This window comes from Mizuhopecten yessoensis, unplaced genomic scaffold (assembly GCF_002113885.1).
Source record: "Mizuhopecten yessoensis strain PY_sf001 unplaced genomic scaffold, ASM211388v2 scaffold11165, whole genome shotgun sequence".
Taxonomy (NCBI): Eukaryota; Metazoa; Mollusca; class Bivalvia; order Pectinida; family Pectinidae; genus Mizuhopecten; species Mizuhopecten yessoensis.
Window position 1 is genome coordinate 59140 of NW_018408912.1, and position 17807 is coordinate 76946.

The window sequence follows — 17807 nt, forward strand, 5'->3', positions numbered from 1 at the left end:
AAACAACAGTGACAATAATATTTCCCTTCAAAGAACCACACTCAGATTTCTGTAAGCGACCACTGAACTTGTTAACCGCCGACCGGATATTCAATATTACATCATAAACATTTACCTCCAAATAGTGGGTTTTTTTTCGACAGAAATCTACAAATTGATGATTAGCTGTGGAACCAATTTGTCAAAACCGATGTCTCAGATGAATGGTTTTGTTTTGTTTTTAAATATTGATGATTTTATTAAATAATGGTATGTTTCAAAACAGGTATTACTATTTTTGACAAAGCATGGAAGCCAAATTTTCCTCATATTATGGGGCCTCTCAAGCGTCATAAAGTTTCATAGAAATTGTAGTAAGCATTCAACCCGATCATATTACTTTTTGCTTTGGGCTATCAAGCAGTCAAACAGAAAAAATTATAAGGGAAAATACAATATAGATGTCCAAATTGTAACAGAGCAGCAGATCAATATCCTTTAATGTCCGTTAACAGAGGCAACAGAGACAGAAACCCCCAACTCTTACACCGGGCTAAACAGCAGGCTGTTACATGTAGATCATGTTTGTTTATCTACGTGTCACATTTTCCAGTGTGGTTGTACGGTTTACTATTTTATTATCAGATTCAATCTTTGCAATTTTCGTTTCAATCTCAATAACGTCTCATTTGTTCTTAATATTATCCTAAAGAAAATTCCCAATAAAAGAAACAAATCCAACGACATTGCAACATTTATTATAATTCCAACAAACATTAAATATTGAAAAAACATCAACAGACTAAATTGAACAACTATAAATGCTATAACATGTAATACATGACCTGCATATATTACAAAATTATTAAAACAACAAAAAGTTATTGCTACAATGTACAACTTAATATTACATTTTTAAATCTATTTGCTAGCTTCCCAAATATTATGTCATACATTGTTTGGGAGGAACACCTATCATAACCAAGTGAGTATGAAATGTTAAAAGTTTTAGCGTATACATACATATGTACTATTGTCATGGTCTCTCCATATTTACCTGTCACCATCACATTACCATATAACATGTTATCGAAATCAATATATCACTATATCATGTATTGAAAGTCTGAAGTATGAATACGGGAAACCCTTTTCATCCGAAATATATCGGTGTTGGTTTATATGATCGTTTCTGTATATTTGACCAGATATGTATCCCGCTAATCCAGCATGTTAGTATAACAACTACACAGATAATTGATATTCTATAGGTTTTAACAGGCGTGTTTTCCCCGCTGATTTTCTGTATTTCACATCACTACTTTCATGCTTTGCTACTCTAACGACAAAATTGTAGAATAAACAACGAAGGCATGACTCGAGGAATGTTCTATCATTATTATTAGCTGTAATTACATATGCAAACTGAGTGTATACTAATAAAAACATGACAAAATAACAGTGGCATCAGTAGCTTTCAAATGCATTGTAATTATATATATATCTTCAAACTTAAGAAACTGCAAGACGCTGCATGCAATCGTACAACAACAACAACAACAATATCAACAACAACATTAACAGCATTAACAGTTTGTGCCTCCCTAGCTCGACCACATGTTCCATTCACAAAATGATCATTGTCCAAACAAATTATCTATATCGACGTCAGGAATATATTTCGGATTTTTTTTTTTCTCACGGCTCGGCAAAATGTTGCCCATCTCTCTATTTTCCTCTCACTCGCCCTGTGAGGTATTTAAGGAATTCCATAACTTCTTGTGCACTGGATAAAAGACAATAACAATGTTTCACTTTTCTGTAAAAATAAATTTGTCTATTTGAAATTATCTGCATTTTACTTTCAACTATTACAAAAATATTTCTTATAAAATATGTTGGCAAAAACGTAAGCATTTAGGGTTGTGTCCGTAAAGTGAAAGCAATCTGTTACCTGTTATCTATTTCTGATGTCGTCTACCCGGTTCTGTTTGTCGTCTTTATCATCATCAGGACTGCCGCACGTACACTTCCATAAACAGTACAGGTATATACCTATAAATAGGAAGGTACCTAGTCCTGCCGTGATACCAATGAATTGGTTGCTGGTGAACAGATTTTCCTGAGAAAAAAAAAACTGTTTTAGTTCTCATTACTTTATAACGTATTTCTGATTATTTCACACTGTCAATACAATAAGTATAACTGGTGTAAATTATCTAATTTTTTGAATTTTTACAAAATTTTCCATATTTGCTAAAAACCCAGAGAACTTGACCAACCTGTATTGCCCACCGTTTTAAGGCAGTTTTCTATCGCATCAAACAAACAAAGTTACATCAAAGACAAGAAAAACAAAAATAGGGTTACTGTGCTGTTGTTTTGAACATAAGATGGGCTACTGCGAATCATAGGAATATTCCTCTACTAAACTGTATTAAATACTGTCATAAATGTTTAAAAAAAAATCATTTCAAGCAATAAATATAGTAGCGGTTCTGGCCATACATTAACGTTATAAAAGCAATCTATTATTATAACGTTTGATTTACAATATGTATATAAAACATTCCATGCATTCCTACCAAAATAAACTGGAATTAAAGTACCGATCCTTTGTTTATTATATCGTGACATTAATTATCATTTAAATAATATCTGTTATTTTATATGACACAATGGGAAAATGTGTTACCGTCGTGTCCTCCGTTGAATTTCCACACATAATACCTGTAAGACAGAAGAAAACAACAATACATGTGTTAAGTCTATAAAAGTATGATTTAATTAATGACGGATAACATGGTTTTCAGTTAACCATAACTTTGACAGCAAAAGACTACGATTGAATGACGAACGGATACAAATATCGAGATTATACTAATTTGATATATTACCACTACACCTACTCACCATCAACTGTACATAGTAAGAGTATAAGGACCACGTGCCACTGATGGCAGGATTTTGTTTGTTCCATCTCCTCTACACCATTTTTCCTGGATTCACTTTGTACTAAGTTGAGTTAATCGTTTGTTCTTGGTTTGGTTTGCAATAGGTTGTAGTTTAGTTCCATTATAACAGAGTAGTTCGTTAACTCACTGCATTTTACAATCTTAATTAATGCAGTAGTCAGGTCTTATCATTAGGGATTGTGAGCTAATCTCGTCTGTGATCTCGCGTGTCTTTTGATAAAGCACACTAGTATAGGCCGTGGTATAAAATTGGATTGATATCAATCGCTTAGGTTGGAGCTCACGTCTTACTATTGTTCTATTTGTATAGATTCACGTATATAAATATACCACAATCAAACAAAGACACTTGGACAATTACTTCGTACTAAGTACAAGACTTCACTGGTATTTACTTGTGATATTTTGTAGACTTTGTTACGTTAAACTACACTGAAGTACTTGTGTCTACTGGTTTTGATTTGTGAGATGCTGCTGACTTTGTTACGGTAAACTACACTGAAGTACTTGTGTCTACTGGTTTTGATTTGTGAGATGTTACTCACTTTGTTACGGTACACTACACTGAAGTACTAGTATCTACTGGTTTTGATTTGTGAGATGTTGCTGACTTTGTTACGGTACACTACAGTCACAGTTATGATAACTGGATTAGGTGTGATGATTAGGTATATGGCAGATGGCAAATTACGGATGCTTTCATGCTTGGATAAACTGAGAAACCGCTGGAAAGAACGCTTAAGATATAGCATACTTTTTATGGTAAGCATATTTCTTTTTTTTTCTTTTTTGATCATTTTATCTTATTTTCACTTTTACATGCATGCGTTATTTAATCTGATTCATAATTTCTTATTTGGTATTCCTTCTTCTATGCATTCATAAGCATATTTTACTATGTGTCTCTATATGGAAATACATTAAGCATTTCTTTTCTGTATCATTGCGAATTTGAGCATGACTTTCCTTCCCTCTCTACTTTTTGATGCACAGTTACCAGCTTATTCTCCCCTTTTACATGATGATATAAAGTCTGATATTTTGTTAGAAACAACCAGGCCGAGTCACTCGGTTGGGGCTTGGCAATTGTAGGTTGTTTGAATTACCATTGTTGTTTTAAACGTTGTTTCCCACGGATTCCTTGTGCTGATTGTTAGTGATGTTTCCATACAATATACGATTGCTGTTGTCTCTTTATCAGGAGCAGATTGCTCTTAAATTTTGAAATTGAGTTTGTCCGCACTGTTGGCTATCACTACATATTAGTTAAAGCTTCGAACCGGCCACAGGAAAAACGGAATGATTAAATACTATTGCTATAGCTAAATAGTATTTATTCATGTAATTTAAATGTTCAATGTTCGTGCCTTGGAGAACATTAACTCGAAAAACTACAAATTGTATTGTCCACACTGACGTTAATATACATTAGCTTAGTAACCATGTATTCTTATTTACTATTAGACCCCTGAAAATTGCTTATTGTTCACACCAACCTACCCAGGAACCTGTCCGTGGTGGCCTGTTAATACTGATTTCACTGCAAATACATATTTTAATTAACACTTCGCCTCATTACCACCCTTAGTGTCGAGAATCTTTAAAACGTTTGAGTGTTAATTTGTTTCTTGCAGTTCTACATTGATTTCCAATATTTCAGCATAACAACGTTGTAATCCATGTCTGTGTATGTTTATTTGAAGAGGTTTCAGATTATTCCCGTTACTGGTGCCATTGTTTTATTCTTCGCTGAGGATCCGGACAATATGTTCCGTTACAGCTGGCTGGCCGGACCTGTCCTGTATGTCACCGGTTACGCCTTGACGAAACTGAAAGAGTCATCTTTCCTCCTTGAAGACGAAGTAATATCCAAAAAAGGTAGCCATGACAAATATAATGTCAAGCATTGCTGTTCTCGCCTTTATCACCCCGGTTGTTCCACTATCAAACCGGTACTTTCTTTCATTTCTATTTCAAAAGTGTCCAATAAAAGCATCTAAATCATTTTTCAAACCAAACTTTTGGGCGTCTATGTGTCTGGATTCAGGGAGTTTTACTATACAATATGTTTTTTCAAATTTAAAATCGCACTATATATTTAAAACATTTTTTTGTAATTTACTATCCAAACTCCCATTCAGGGAAGAGGAGTGCAGTTCTGTTCGATATCCATGGTTATGTAGAAACCGTGCTAGAGTATTCAACGAAGACAATGAGAGTTGCTTTTTTTGTGTTTGCAGGAAAGAGAAGCATATAAATCTGTTAAATTCCAAAGAAAATTTGGAAACATATGACTCTCATCTATATCGAAGAGATATTAAGGAGTATGACTCACCTTCACCCTCTATCTCTTGATGTTAAATCTATTTATTTTATGTGGATGTTAATAATTTAATATTGTTGACAGGTGACAAATGGGTACGGGATGTGATGGATCTCTGGAACTCACGCCAAATGATGAAAAGAGCAATAGATGTCTTCACTATCGTACTTTATTGTGTTCTAGCCGTTTCAAGGTGTGGGAAACAACAACTCCCATGGATAGAGTTTCTGTCAGCGTTAACAAGTTGGTAAATGATATAGTGTAAATGGACAGCGCATTCGCCTCTCATGGTCATGATACAGTAAAAGTTAAGGATCTAGTTATTTGTCGAGTCTACAGGAAGACTGTGTTACCATGTATATTTTGATATGTAATTACTTTATGTGTCAAACAATCATCGTATTTTTTCTTGTAGTTAGAGCATAATCATAAAAACATTTCGCTTAATTGTCATAAAGTCATTATTTTTCTTACGATAAAATCAGAAGCCTGATAATTTAAGCAATGTTCAATGCGTATTTTCTACTTAATTCAAATGTATTTCGTCAAACTAGCTCGTTATTTGTAATATATAGAAACGACATTGTTTTCATTTACACTTAACCATATTTACTTAATGCATCCATAATCTATTTAATGCTTATTCTATATGGAATAATGCCAATTGTGACGTCAGGTATAAGTGAATGAATATGGTCAATGATGTACGGATAGGAAAAGGCACTAAAAAAGGGATCAAAGAGCACAGTACATCAAGTAAGCAGGCCTAAAAGTCACTATAAAACTTAATGAGCATCAGTAGGCGACATTGTAATGATACATCTTTTCTAAAACTGAATCCAAATAAAATCATTTTAACTTTTTGGTATAGAAGTCCATGTAGATCTACATATATTAACAAGGTCTATCTTTAATAAAACGTTTATGAAAATGATGATGCAATTTCAAAAGATATGAATAAAACAATGTATATTTCTGAACACATTTTGCCTCTCTAGTCTATTTTTAATCACGAAACTGTATTAGGTGAAACCTGTCTTGTGTGACCCCTTTTCTAACCAACTTTTATTATATAGCATAGTCGCATTGAAAGGTTTCATTGCAATGGTAAATACATACAGTACTTTTCAGTTATTATGGAGCACAACACCTGAACATTCAACAATGTTCCTTTCGAGTTACTAAATACATTAACTCAGCGGTTACAAGTTAATATCAATCATTATTTTACAAAGAATAATTTTGCATAAAAATAACCCTGATTCTATTCTTCGTGAAATTGGAAATAAATAAAAACAAATGGCTGAGGTACATTTAGGTAAAATAAGCCTGAATGTTCTCCTCGACCATCAGATGGACGCAGATAACTAGTACTTTAAATTTACTTGATAAAGTTCATATATTCAGAAAAATTGTTCCGATACTGCAATAACGCAATGTAGTATATAGCTGTTGTTATATATACGCCATTATGTCTATGGTGACCACTTACGTCAAATGAAAAGGTTTTGACACATTTGTTTTTACCAAGATTGCATTCTGTTAAGGCTTAATAATAACTCTCGTTTTGTGTTGGTGTCTCTCTGTGATATAAAAATGAACACTCATTCTACATTTTATGAAAATCTTACCATTTACAATATGTAGGTTACGTTGTCTATGATATCTGGGGATTTTTGTTCGTTGTTTATGCGAGTTAAACAAAACAACAAATACAGGTGTCGTGATTGGTAATCGGAATGACAATAAAATACTTGTAGCGGTAACCAATATATCTATATGTACCAACATTATAATCTCGTAGATCAAAAGACAATATTCATGAAATTCTGGGTTTATGAGAACGTAATTACTCATAAGGATCCCTGGCCAACGACACTGTAGTTTTTCGTATATACAGTAATATTATCTCCCCTTAATTTCGTTTTAAATATAGATATATCTTATATAATTAGTTGAACATCAAAGCTATAGTCATGCTGGAAAAACAGTTTCCAAGTATTGTCACTCTGACACCTACATAGTATCACTCATTATAATCACTACAGGTTTTGTCCGGTAACTCATTTGACACGGACAACGACAGGTAAACTATACTGTTTACCATGAAATGTGTTCGTGGGTACTATAGCACATATACTTTGTAGAACGTTTCGTGTGCCTTATCCATATAAAACAGGCAGCAGAAAAATATACAATCAAAATGGGTTTATATTTCATTAATATTTCTTCGCATCTACAACACCCAAGTACGCAAGTAAAATTCATATAACACTTGTTCGATACTCAGCTCCATATTGATGTTATGACAAAATTGATAGCGATAGCAATATTCAGTTTTTAATTGTTTATTAACATAAAAGCCGTAAGACGTATAGATGCAAATAAAAATGCATGTGGATGATAAATTTATACACAACAAACATGCATAATGATATCCTACAACACCACCAAGGGAGAAATACCTTAAGATTGGACGCATTAGTACCACTATGATACCTAAATATAAAGATTCATTATTATCACTTTGACAACTAAATATAAAGATTCATTATTATCACTTTGACAACTAAATATAAAGGTTCATTATTTTCACTTTGACACCTAAATACATGTATTAAGATTCTTTATATTCACAGTGGTACCTACATATTTAGACTCATTATTATCACTAACAGTTTTGCTAACTTTAACGTATTCGGATTTCTATACTTAAACGTTTTCTGGTCTTGGGTGTATCTGTGTGAACAGTCCAGGCATTAAATCTTACTTTGCAGCGTAATATATCAATTGTTCACATACTGGAATATGTTAAACGTCATTAAGCATGCATACAAATTCGTAGCAAATTCATTCATAATTTCCCAACTCAACATCCTTTTTTTGGATGAGTCAACGACTTTATATCACATATCATAAAAACAGATAACTGAGCATCAAGACAAGGCATTCGACAATTTAACCTCTCAATTTTGCTAATAAGGGACTAGATGCTCAAAACATATTTCATGATAATAATATAAAACAAACAATCATTACTACAGATTAAAAACCACGATAGCACAAAGGCGTGCGATACGGGCCTAGGCATGACCTCAATTTTTAAAATAAAATATACGTGTATTAACTCAACGCTACACGTATCTAGAGAAATATTTGAAAAATAATCTCAGTGTTTGTTTAGTGCAGCAGATCTTGCCACCGAAGGAACGATGTCTTGTTGAATGGCCTATATACGGTACATTCTGCCTACCATGTTCCTCTTCGCCGATTATCCTGCCCTGCCTACTCACTAATATTGCGAAATCCAGACAGCCGAGACCAGTAGTCCACAGTATTTTGCTCACGTAGGCCATTTATCGGGAACAGTATACTCGGTTATAAAGCAGATCTCATCAAGAACCAGAATTATGTTTACCTTAATTGAAGGTTTAAAGTATGGGGCAGCAGCAGCGATGGGTTTGTTTTCAGGAGGAGCATTATACATCAATGCAGTGGAGCATCACAGTCGTCGATCTCTCCCCGTGGAGGCCCAGAGGCAGGAGTGGGCCAACAGCTTTAATATCGCTAAAAAATTCCTGGTTAGTAAGAAAATATATGCAAGATATGGCATACAAGTTATAGTAACACAACATAGATTGGTTGTTCAAAAAGTAAGGAAGTTAAAGTTGTTACATTCTTTTGTCTCCACAACAGGAACATTTGCACAATGTCAAACGAACTTGGACAAATATTATATGCTAAAATACGTGTTTTTCTTTGTCAATGTTTAACTATGACGCATTAGTAGGCACATCAAAGTTTCAGTGGAATCAGAGTACCATATGAGTATATCTGATCATAAAAACAAGACAAAAAGGTCAAGGCCTTAATTTACTTAAAACAGCTCAACCAAATCAATGTCGATACAAAGTGGGTCTCTGGACAAAAGCTGAGCCCATGTGTACATAGACGTGTGCTCGCGCACAGGTATGATATAGACTTGCTCAAGTCACCTCGCCACTATAATGATGTACATGTACATATATTTCATTTATATCAATTAAAGATATTGTGAATTTGAAATCACAATATTTCAAATAGAAGAATATTGAATATTAAAAAAGGTTTTCAAAACATTTTAATCAGGTTTACATAATAATATTTATGTAATAAATATATAAAGAGGTGAATTAATGTGTAAAATCGGCCTATACATACGCCACTCTTTACACACTATCACTTTAACTATACAATATCCGTATCATGTATTGATTTAAGAACAGAAAGTAGATTATAACTGTCCTATTATTTGTATCTCGTTTTTACTTATATAACATATATTTAGATTCATTAAATCATTTACTTAAGTATTGTTGTTTTTTGTTCAATAAGAATGGTTCGAGCCTAATCTCATACAAAATGATGAACTATCTTTGCTACTGTATGTACTGAAATCTCATTAGTTTTAACCATTCAAAATGTAAAGATTTATCTTTTTCTATTGGATTGAACAAAAATAAGGAAAAATTGTTATATCTCACACACATGTATAATAGACAGACTTAAGGTGTATATAATTTTGAATTAAGCGAACCGGAATAAACAAGATAACAGTATTACAGTGCAACAAAAGACTATGTTATATAGGATGAAGCTAGAACAATACTCTGTTCGAGAATATTTACATTAACTGTATCTCATTAAAACTCAATTGAATTTTGTTAAATGCAATTACTTGAATGTCAAAACAAACACATATTCGAGGCCTTGTTTGTGAAACGATATGTATGACGAAGAAGTGACAGCTTTCCTGGGTCTTGTCAAATAGGGATGGGTGACGTTAGATTAACAGGAACAGGAACAGGAACACGGTAATTGGTCATTTCTTCGAAGGGTTATTTACTATCCTCAAGTGAATTTAGTGTAGTGTAACTTTGAAATACTTAACCACCAATCAGGTTTTACCAGAATGCTCCTGACTGTATCCTTTTATACAGATAAATATGCTAAAGTTATTCCGGTGTTTTCGTCTTAATACCCATGAAATACTATGAAGTTATTCCGAGAAATCAACCGTTTTCTCGGTAGTTATTGATTTTTTAATGTTGGTTAATTGTTGCTCTGTGTTAAAATAATGCACACGCTTTGTTTACCTCACGTGTGTGAGTAATATCCGTAAGCTTTGTGTTTTTAAAATGATCTCCAAGACAAGTTTTACATAGCTATGTCAGTTAGATTTCTATACACACATATATTTGAATATCATATAGACGCATCATTGAAATTCAATGAAATCATTTCTGGAACACTTGATCTTATTTTTCTGTATTTGTTCAATGGTTTATAAGTAAAGCATTTCTTTTATCCATATTTTGTCATAGTGTCATCGATTTCAAGTTCGAGTTATCGTTTTGTTTGCACTTTGTTAAACTCCTCCTTTAGATGATAAATACATCTGATATTTCAATGTGATAAAAAATAATTTATTAATGGCTACAACGTTATTTAATCTCTGTAACATATAACCAAGAAGACAATGTGCTTAGAATAAATCCAAGAGGTTTTTGATGTTAGACAATGTGCAATCCGCTAAAAACAACCAATCAGAAGATACACCTGAACCCGAACAGAATTATAAAACTAAAACACAAATCTATTAAATTATTTAATACAGATTTGTTAAAAACACACACCAGAAAACACGACTCCGAAATATCTAGGTCTGGTGTGGGATGGCTTGTTTTGCAAAATATAATATTTGTGATCTTTCCTACATTTTCGGTACCAGTAAGATGATTGTGACGTTCTTAGTGCTAACTGTGATCTGTGGATAATAAACCTAACTGGTAAGACTGCAGGTGACGCAACACCTATACATTTCTTTTTCTCCAAATATAACATTCGTAATCTAAGTATTCTTCAAAACTATGGGTTTGGCTTAATGCTGGGTAGCACATGTACACCAGACATCAATCTGTCAAAATGTCTAAGTCTGGTGTCAGGGCCATAGGAAAATCGGGTTGCGAAATATATAATTCCTTTCATATTTTATTGTCTCTATGATAACATTTAAGGGGATGTTCAATTAATGGCAAAAAGTGTTAATCAAAAACTGTATAGGATCTTCGACTGAATTTATATATCTTCCCCCTATTCCTGCGTGAGAGTGCTGTAGATTAAATTTTGACAAGCCGATTAGTTTGGCAGTCCAATTAATAACTATAACTATGTGTTGAAAGGAAATTGTACTACATTTCTGAAGTGTTGTTGAACTCAATGTCATACATATAGTTGGTACCTGACGCCGCTAATGGCCATTTTATAATATAGATACATTTAGTACATCTCGCTCTTCTTTTTCCTCATGTACAAGCCGTCTCTCGGCCTGATAGGCGCGGGATGTTCGACTTCCCTGTTTTTCCTGGACGAATCGGAGTACAAGTACTACTGGCTGGTGGGGCCCGTCCAGTTCGTACTCGGGGGAGTCTTCACGGTGACAATGATGCTGCCAGAAATCAACATCCTCCTGGACAAGGGAGTCGTGGAAAAGAAAGGTACGAATCGATTGTGATTTATTCCTTAAAAGTTATTTTGTGATGAAATTCATAAATTAGCGAGCTGAACAGCTACTTGATTTAGTAAAGCTATTGTAATATGTATTGATTCTATCATGAGCGAAAGTCTTGAAAGTATTTTGTTCCAGCATGTTAGTAAGACTATCCTGAAATATTTTCACTGTCTTTATTAACTATTTTGCATGATAGACACAGCTTATAAATCTAGTAGTGTAAAAATATGATACATGACTAGCTGGAGGTTAAATAAACAGTTGAAATAGCAAATTGTAAATCGTTAACTACGTCCTGGTTTTCCTTAAAATTACATGTAACAGATATTGAATGTTATTGAAAGCTTATCATGTATAAAGATAAACTTTGAAATGTAACCTTTTCATCATGGATGCATAATACATGTAACTGTCATCGTCATCAAAAGTGTACGTATCCATCAAGAACGTGGTCTAAGAGCCTCTGAATAAATCTTCAGCAAAATTATATTTTCAAATTCATGTTTTTAAACATGTGAAGAAATAAAGATATTTCATCGATTCTAACGTTTCTTTGGTGTGTCAGAGAGCTAATGTTATTTTAAATACCACAGAATCTTAATAATTGTGATAAACAGGTGAGACTAGTTATACCTCTAAATATAAATACATACATACATATTATTTTCCATGTGAGACATGTACTAGTTATACCCATATACATATTATTTTACAGATGAGACATGTACTAGTTATACCCATATACATATTATTTTACAGGTGAGACATGTACTAGTTATACGCAATACACATATATTTTCCATGTGAGACATGTACTAGTTATACCCTATACACATACATTTGCCAGGCAAGACATCTACTAGTTATACCCTATTAACACATATTTTCCAGGTGAGACATGTACTAGTTATGCCCTATACACATACATTTGCCAGGCGAGACATCTACTAGTTATACCCTATTAACACATATTTTCCAGGTGAGACATGTACTAGTTATGCCCTTATACACATATATTTTCCAGGTGAGACATCTACTAGTTATACCCTATACACATATTATTTTCCAGGAGAGACATGGGTCCGTGGTGCCATAGACAGATGGAATTATCGTCATATGTTTAGGACCATGATTGATGGCGCCACCTACTTCCTGTTCCTGTACCTTGCAATGAAATCATGATAATTGATTTCGTATACAAATTCGTCTATATGCAGCTTCGTGTGCACTATACTGAATATACTGTCAGGACGGACCAAAACAAACACGTTTTTACATATAACGAAGGCAGTTATTACTACAACTTTTTGATATCAGCATTTCGATCATATGTGTATGTTTTATTCATGCATTATTACTCATTTAGTCTTTGTAATGAATCCAAATAAAACGAGAATTGTTTATAGTTACTCGTATGTGTTTCCTCTGTGTACATTTTAAACATTGAACTACTTCTTTTGCTTAACAATTTTAAAAGGATTTCAGCAAAGAACAAAACATCGCTATTATTCATTTATTTTGTACTCAGTATTCTTCAACAAATATTATGATTGTCCCTTTACTGATATTTATAAATGTAACATAGGTCTGTGAATCTATCTATAAACGGACGTGTCGCAATATGTTGTCGGTGTCTGACTGATCAGGGAACCCCTTATCATTATTTCTATCAATAAAATCAGAAATAAGTCAACAGTGATAAAGCTTATTAATGCTTATTTATGCCGATAAATACGCAATTCTCCTAATTGTTTCCTAAATAAATATACACTACATATAGTACCCCAGATGATATATGTTCAAGTGTTCTAGTTTCTCTAGACTAAAGTTTATATTGAGGGTTTAAAGGTACAAACGATTACATTCTAGGGTAAAATCAAGCACATTCTATTACAAGAAGTTAATATTTAAATCGATGATATTCAATGAAGAAAAAATACGATGAAGTCGAATAATCTGGAGCTGCAGGAAGCGTAGATGCTAGGAATTTCTAGTTTTAGATTTTGTTATATCGTACTTTTTGTACTGTATCATAGTATATCATTTGATAACTGATATTTTTATCATAGAGACCACTCAGTATGATAATTAGTGCAAAATAACAAAAACAAAGAATATTCTATGACAGTCTTAAAAACTAATATGATTACTAGTTCAAATTGAAGGTTTTTTCAGTAAAATACATAATGGTGTACATGAAGTTTATACCAGTATCTCATTCCCTGGTACTGTTCGACCTCACAAATGAACACCAGTTGATATCTCACTGCAACAATATTTTACCCACACAAACTAGAAGTGTGACTATCAGGTCATGACCTAATTTTACAATAAAATCTACCTTGACGCTACACGAATCTAACCAGGTATGTTTTGTGCAACAGACCTGTCGGCGAAGTTTACGTACGTTACCTCGAGCCTATACACTATTTACCTGGCTATCAATTCACTATTATTGTGAAATCCTAGTCTGCCGAGACTGGTGGCTCACACACGTACGCCAGCAACCCAGCAGAACGGATCAAGAACCAGAATTATGTTTACCTTAATTGAAGGTTTAAAGTATGGGGCAGCAGCAGCGATGGGTTTGTTTTCAGGAGGAGCATTATACATTAATGCAGTGGAGCACTACAGTCGGCGATCTCTTCCCGTGGAGGCCCAGAGGCAACAGTGGGCAAACAGCTTCAACATCGGCAAACTTACCATGGTAAAGAGCTGGTACTTTCGAGTGATATTAGTGCAGTGGCGATACGTTACTTAGTTAAGTAAAATATCTAGATTTCTTGAATGGCTACACTTATTATTAAAACAAAGCGTTTAAAATGTAGGATCGAAGTTCGTCGAGAGCAGATTCATTAATGTGTATATATTATAATGGATACCAAACACAAAAGGTCGAGGTCTTAAAACAGCTCAAGCAAATCAACACGTCGACGCATTCCAGATGTCTGGGCAAAAGTTGAACAATATGAAGCCGCCGGGAAGTACATGGTAGATTTATCACGAAGCCAGTGTTTAATTGAGATCAGCTTGAAAGCATCAATCAACATGTAGGACACTATCGAAATGAAAAACAATAAATTTGACAAAATATATAAAGACCTTTTAGGTATGAAAATATTGGAGTTACATTTGCGCACAATAACACTCCGAGTTATCATTGGTCTGTAACCTATCTCTACGCAACCGGTATGTTTTCCATTGGTCACCGTATTGAAAGAAAAAAATATTGAACTTTTAACTTCCACGGATTGTTCTTATTATGGCTGATAAGTAATATAAATATCATGAACAATAATCGTTTTAGTTTGGGTGTTTACAGAAATCGACTGAAATACATATTTCAAAATAATGGGCCTATATATTGGCATTATTAAAGAGAATAGGCTCGTCACCTGTAAAAAAACAGTTTATCATTAAATAAGCCATTGGTCTTCAAATTTACGAAAATTACAGCTCGATTTTCACCTTAGCTTCTAACCAAATGCGAATAAATTAGCACAAAAGTTGGCTTTTGATCCCGGGTGAACACAACATCGCATAATTTATCGGATGTTTTGATAAAAACCGTTTCAATAAAGGCAAGTAAAACCACTTTTATTTTTTTCGCACTTTACGGATCGTTTCGTCGCCGAAATGTCGTTGGAATGTTAAAGGTCATTGGGCTAAATTGAAAACATACTGGTAATCGATATATCATCCACAACGTACACGTATAGTACCTCGGCATATCTTTGTTCACCATACAGATTAGTAAGGCTAGTAAATACGTTCTTTAATATTCTAAAAATATTTTTTAATGAATTAATCGAGTTCCCAATCTCCAGACACATATGACAAAATGAGTATGGTAAAATTGATCGATGGTGTTTATTTCACCTTGTTTGAACCCAGCTATCCTTTCTGTAACAAAACTATAGGTCAAATGTGGAATAAAACTAGAATAACATAGCCTTCCTTTTATCAGTGGGGTTATACAAAGGAAAATGGTCAATAACCCGGGATACCACGAAACAATTACAGTGCATTAGATACTATTTACTTAAAAATTGAATCAGATTTCAATTTTCCAAGTAGTTTACTTAAGCATACGGTAACTTTTATTGTTCTTGTTAAACATGCTCTATTAATTAACCCTTTCATATTGCTATTGTTTTCAGTCTGCTATACGATGTACTACTTATATTGATATATTATTCAGTCTACTATACTATGTACTACTTATATTACTATCGTATTCAGTCTGCTATACGATGTACTACTTATATTGATATTGTATTCAGTCTACTATACTATGTATTACTTATATTGCTATTGTTTTCAGTCTACTATACTATGTACTACTTATATTGCAATTGTATTCAGTCTACTATACTATGTACTACTTATATTGCTATTGTATTCAGTCTACTATACTATGTACTACTTATATTGCTATTATATTCAGTCTACTATACTATGGCCTACTTACATTGATATCGTATTCAGTCTACTATACTATGTACTACTGATATTGCTATCGTATTCAGTCTACTATACTATGTACTACTTATATTGCTATTGTATTCAGTCTACTATACTATGCACTAATTATAATGATATCTTATTCAGTCTTCTATACTATGTACTACTGATATTGCTATCGTATTCAGTCTACTATACTATGTACTACTTATATTGCTATTGTATTCAGTCTACTATACTATGTACTACTGATATTGCTATTGTTTTCAGTCTACTATACTATGTTCTACTTATATTGCTTTTGTATTCAGTCTACTATACTTTGTACTACTTATATTGCTATCGTATTCAGTATACTTTGCTATGTACTACTTATATTGCTATTATATTCAGTCTACTATACTATGTACTACTTATATTGCTTTTGTATTCAGTCTACTATACTATGTACTACTGATATTGCTATTGTATTCAGTCTACTATACTATGTACTACTTACATTGCTATTGTATTCAGTCTACTATACTATGTACTACTGATATTGCTATCGTATTCAGTCTACTATTCTATGTACTACTTATATTGCTTTTTTTTCCTTTTCCTTTGGTAGCATCTGGTCTAAGCTATTTTTACTTTCCCTGTCGTAGCATCTGGTCTAAGCTATTTTTAAGGATCTTCTTAATACTTTCTTCCATCATATTTTGAGTTCGTATTATTCACAGTTCGGTATTCCTTTGTTTATAAATGTTTACACCCTCTAGCTTTATCTACAACATATTATATTATCGTCTTATGAAATATCCATTAACTCAATTTCATGTATACAGACCCTAAAGAAATAAACAGAATGACAATTACAGAATACAATTTAAGTTCATCTACCTTTACGTTACGTGCTGTTTTATCATTATGTATGAAGAGTTACGTGTAACCTGTATTATAGTTTGATCAGTATGTGTATTGGTTAAACGTCAATTTCGGAGCAATCGTAAATCATTACCTATCATAATAAATTGTTTCATTAATTTTAACACAGATCCATGAATATTTCAAAAAAATAAACGAACGTGTTACATGCAGAGTTGATGAATAACAAGAGGCCCAATGGGCCTGCATCGCTCACCTGGTATAAAACTCACACTTGTTACCTTAAAAGTGATCTAAAATAAAGCTACAGGCAAAATATCAGTATTTATGATTAAAATTAATTCAAAAGACCCTGTTATTTTTTTTTTTAAGCATTTCACCCCTGTGATTGAAAGTCGAACTAAGTCATTATGTTGAACACATTGTATAGCCTTTAATCTCAGGATGCAACTTGCAAAGTATAAACATCCTGGGACCCATGGCTATTCATAAGAGGTTGTTTACAGATTTGAAACAAATTTGACCCCCGTGACCTTGAATATAAGTCAAAGTCATTCACTTTAACAAACATAGTAGTCCTTGATCCCAGCATATGCTACTAACTAAATATCAACATCCTGAGCCTTTTGGTTATTCAGAACAAGTTGTT

The 17807-nt window shown here is 33.2% G+C and overlaps 3 protein-coding genes and 1 long non-coding RNA gene across 4 annotated transcripts in view; 3 read left to right on the top strand and 1 right to left on the bottom strand.

The window, feature by feature from the left end:
- Positions 1 to 887: 887 nt before the first annotated feature.
- Positions 888 to 3117, bottom strand: LOC110467181. The gene is made up of 4 exons (XR_002464822.1): positions 2893 to 3117; positions 2675 to 2709; positions 1934 to 2101; positions 888 to 1765 (listed from the first exon to the last, which is right to left on the bottom strand). It is a non-coding gene; the product is annotated as an uncharacterized LOC110467181 (long non-coding RNA).
- Positions 3118 to 3283: 166 nt separating this feature from the next.
- LOC110467180 lies at positions 3284 to 6251 on the top strand. Its single transcript, XM_021524150.1, has 3 exons — positions 3284 to 3716; positions 4658 to 4832; positions 5362 to 6251. The coding sequence occupies exons 1-3, from the start codon at positions 3555 to 3557 to the stop codon at positions 5526 to 5528; spliced, it is 504 nt and encodes a 167-aa protein (XP_021379825.1). The 5' UTR covers positions 3284 to 3554; the 3' UTR covers positions 5529 to 6251.
- A 2199-nt stretch (positions 6252 to 8450) lies between these two features.
- LOC110467204 lies at positions 8451 to 13232 on the top strand. Its single transcript, XM_021524198.1, has 3 exons — positions 8451 to 8858; positions 11633 to 11813; positions 12897 to 13232. Exons 1-3 carry the CDS (start codon positions 8688 to 8690, stop codon positions 13007 to 13009), a joined length of 465 nt encoding a protein of 154 aa, XP_021379873.1. The 5' UTR covers positions 8451 to 8687; the 3' UTR covers positions 13010 to 13232.
- Positions 13233 to 14225: 993 nt separating this feature from the next.
- LOC110467214 overlaps positions 14226 to 17807 on the top strand; it is a 10997-nt gene continuing 7415 nt past the window's right edge. Inside the window, exon 1 of the mRNA XM_021524221.1 lies at positions 14226 to 14534. Coding sequence (XP_021379896.1) covers positions 14364 to 14534 — 171 coding nt within the window. The 5' untranslated portion in view covers positions 14226 to 14363. The remainder of the gene's footprint in view (positions 14535 to 17807) is intronic.

Bases quoted from the DNA above. Each gene is read 5' to 3' on its own strand.
- LOC110467204 (XM_021524198.1), top strand. From the start codon at position 8,688: ATGTTTACCTTAATTGAAGGTTTAAAGTATGGGGCAGCAGCAGCGATG. The intron at 8,859-11,632 runs GTTAGTAAGAAA...CTCATGTACAAG, and splicing joins ATATCGCTAAAAAATTCCTG to CCGTCTCTCGGCCTGATAGG. The intron at 11,814-12,896 runs GTACGAATCGAT...ATTATTTTCCAG, and splicing joins GGGAGTCGTGGAAAAGAAAG to GAGAGACATGGGTCCGTGGT.
- LOC110467180 (XM_021524150.1), top strand. From the start codon at position 3,555: ATGTTGCTGACTTTGTTACGGTACACTACAGTCACAGTTATGATAACT. The intron at 3,717-4,657 runs GTAAGCATATTT...GTTTATTTGAAG, and splicing joins GATATAGCATACTTTTTATG to AGGTTTCAGATTATTCCCGT. The intron at 4,833-5,361 runs GTAGCCATGACA...TATTGTTGACAG, and splicing joins CGAAGTAATATCCAAAAAAG to GTGACAAATGGGTACGGGAT.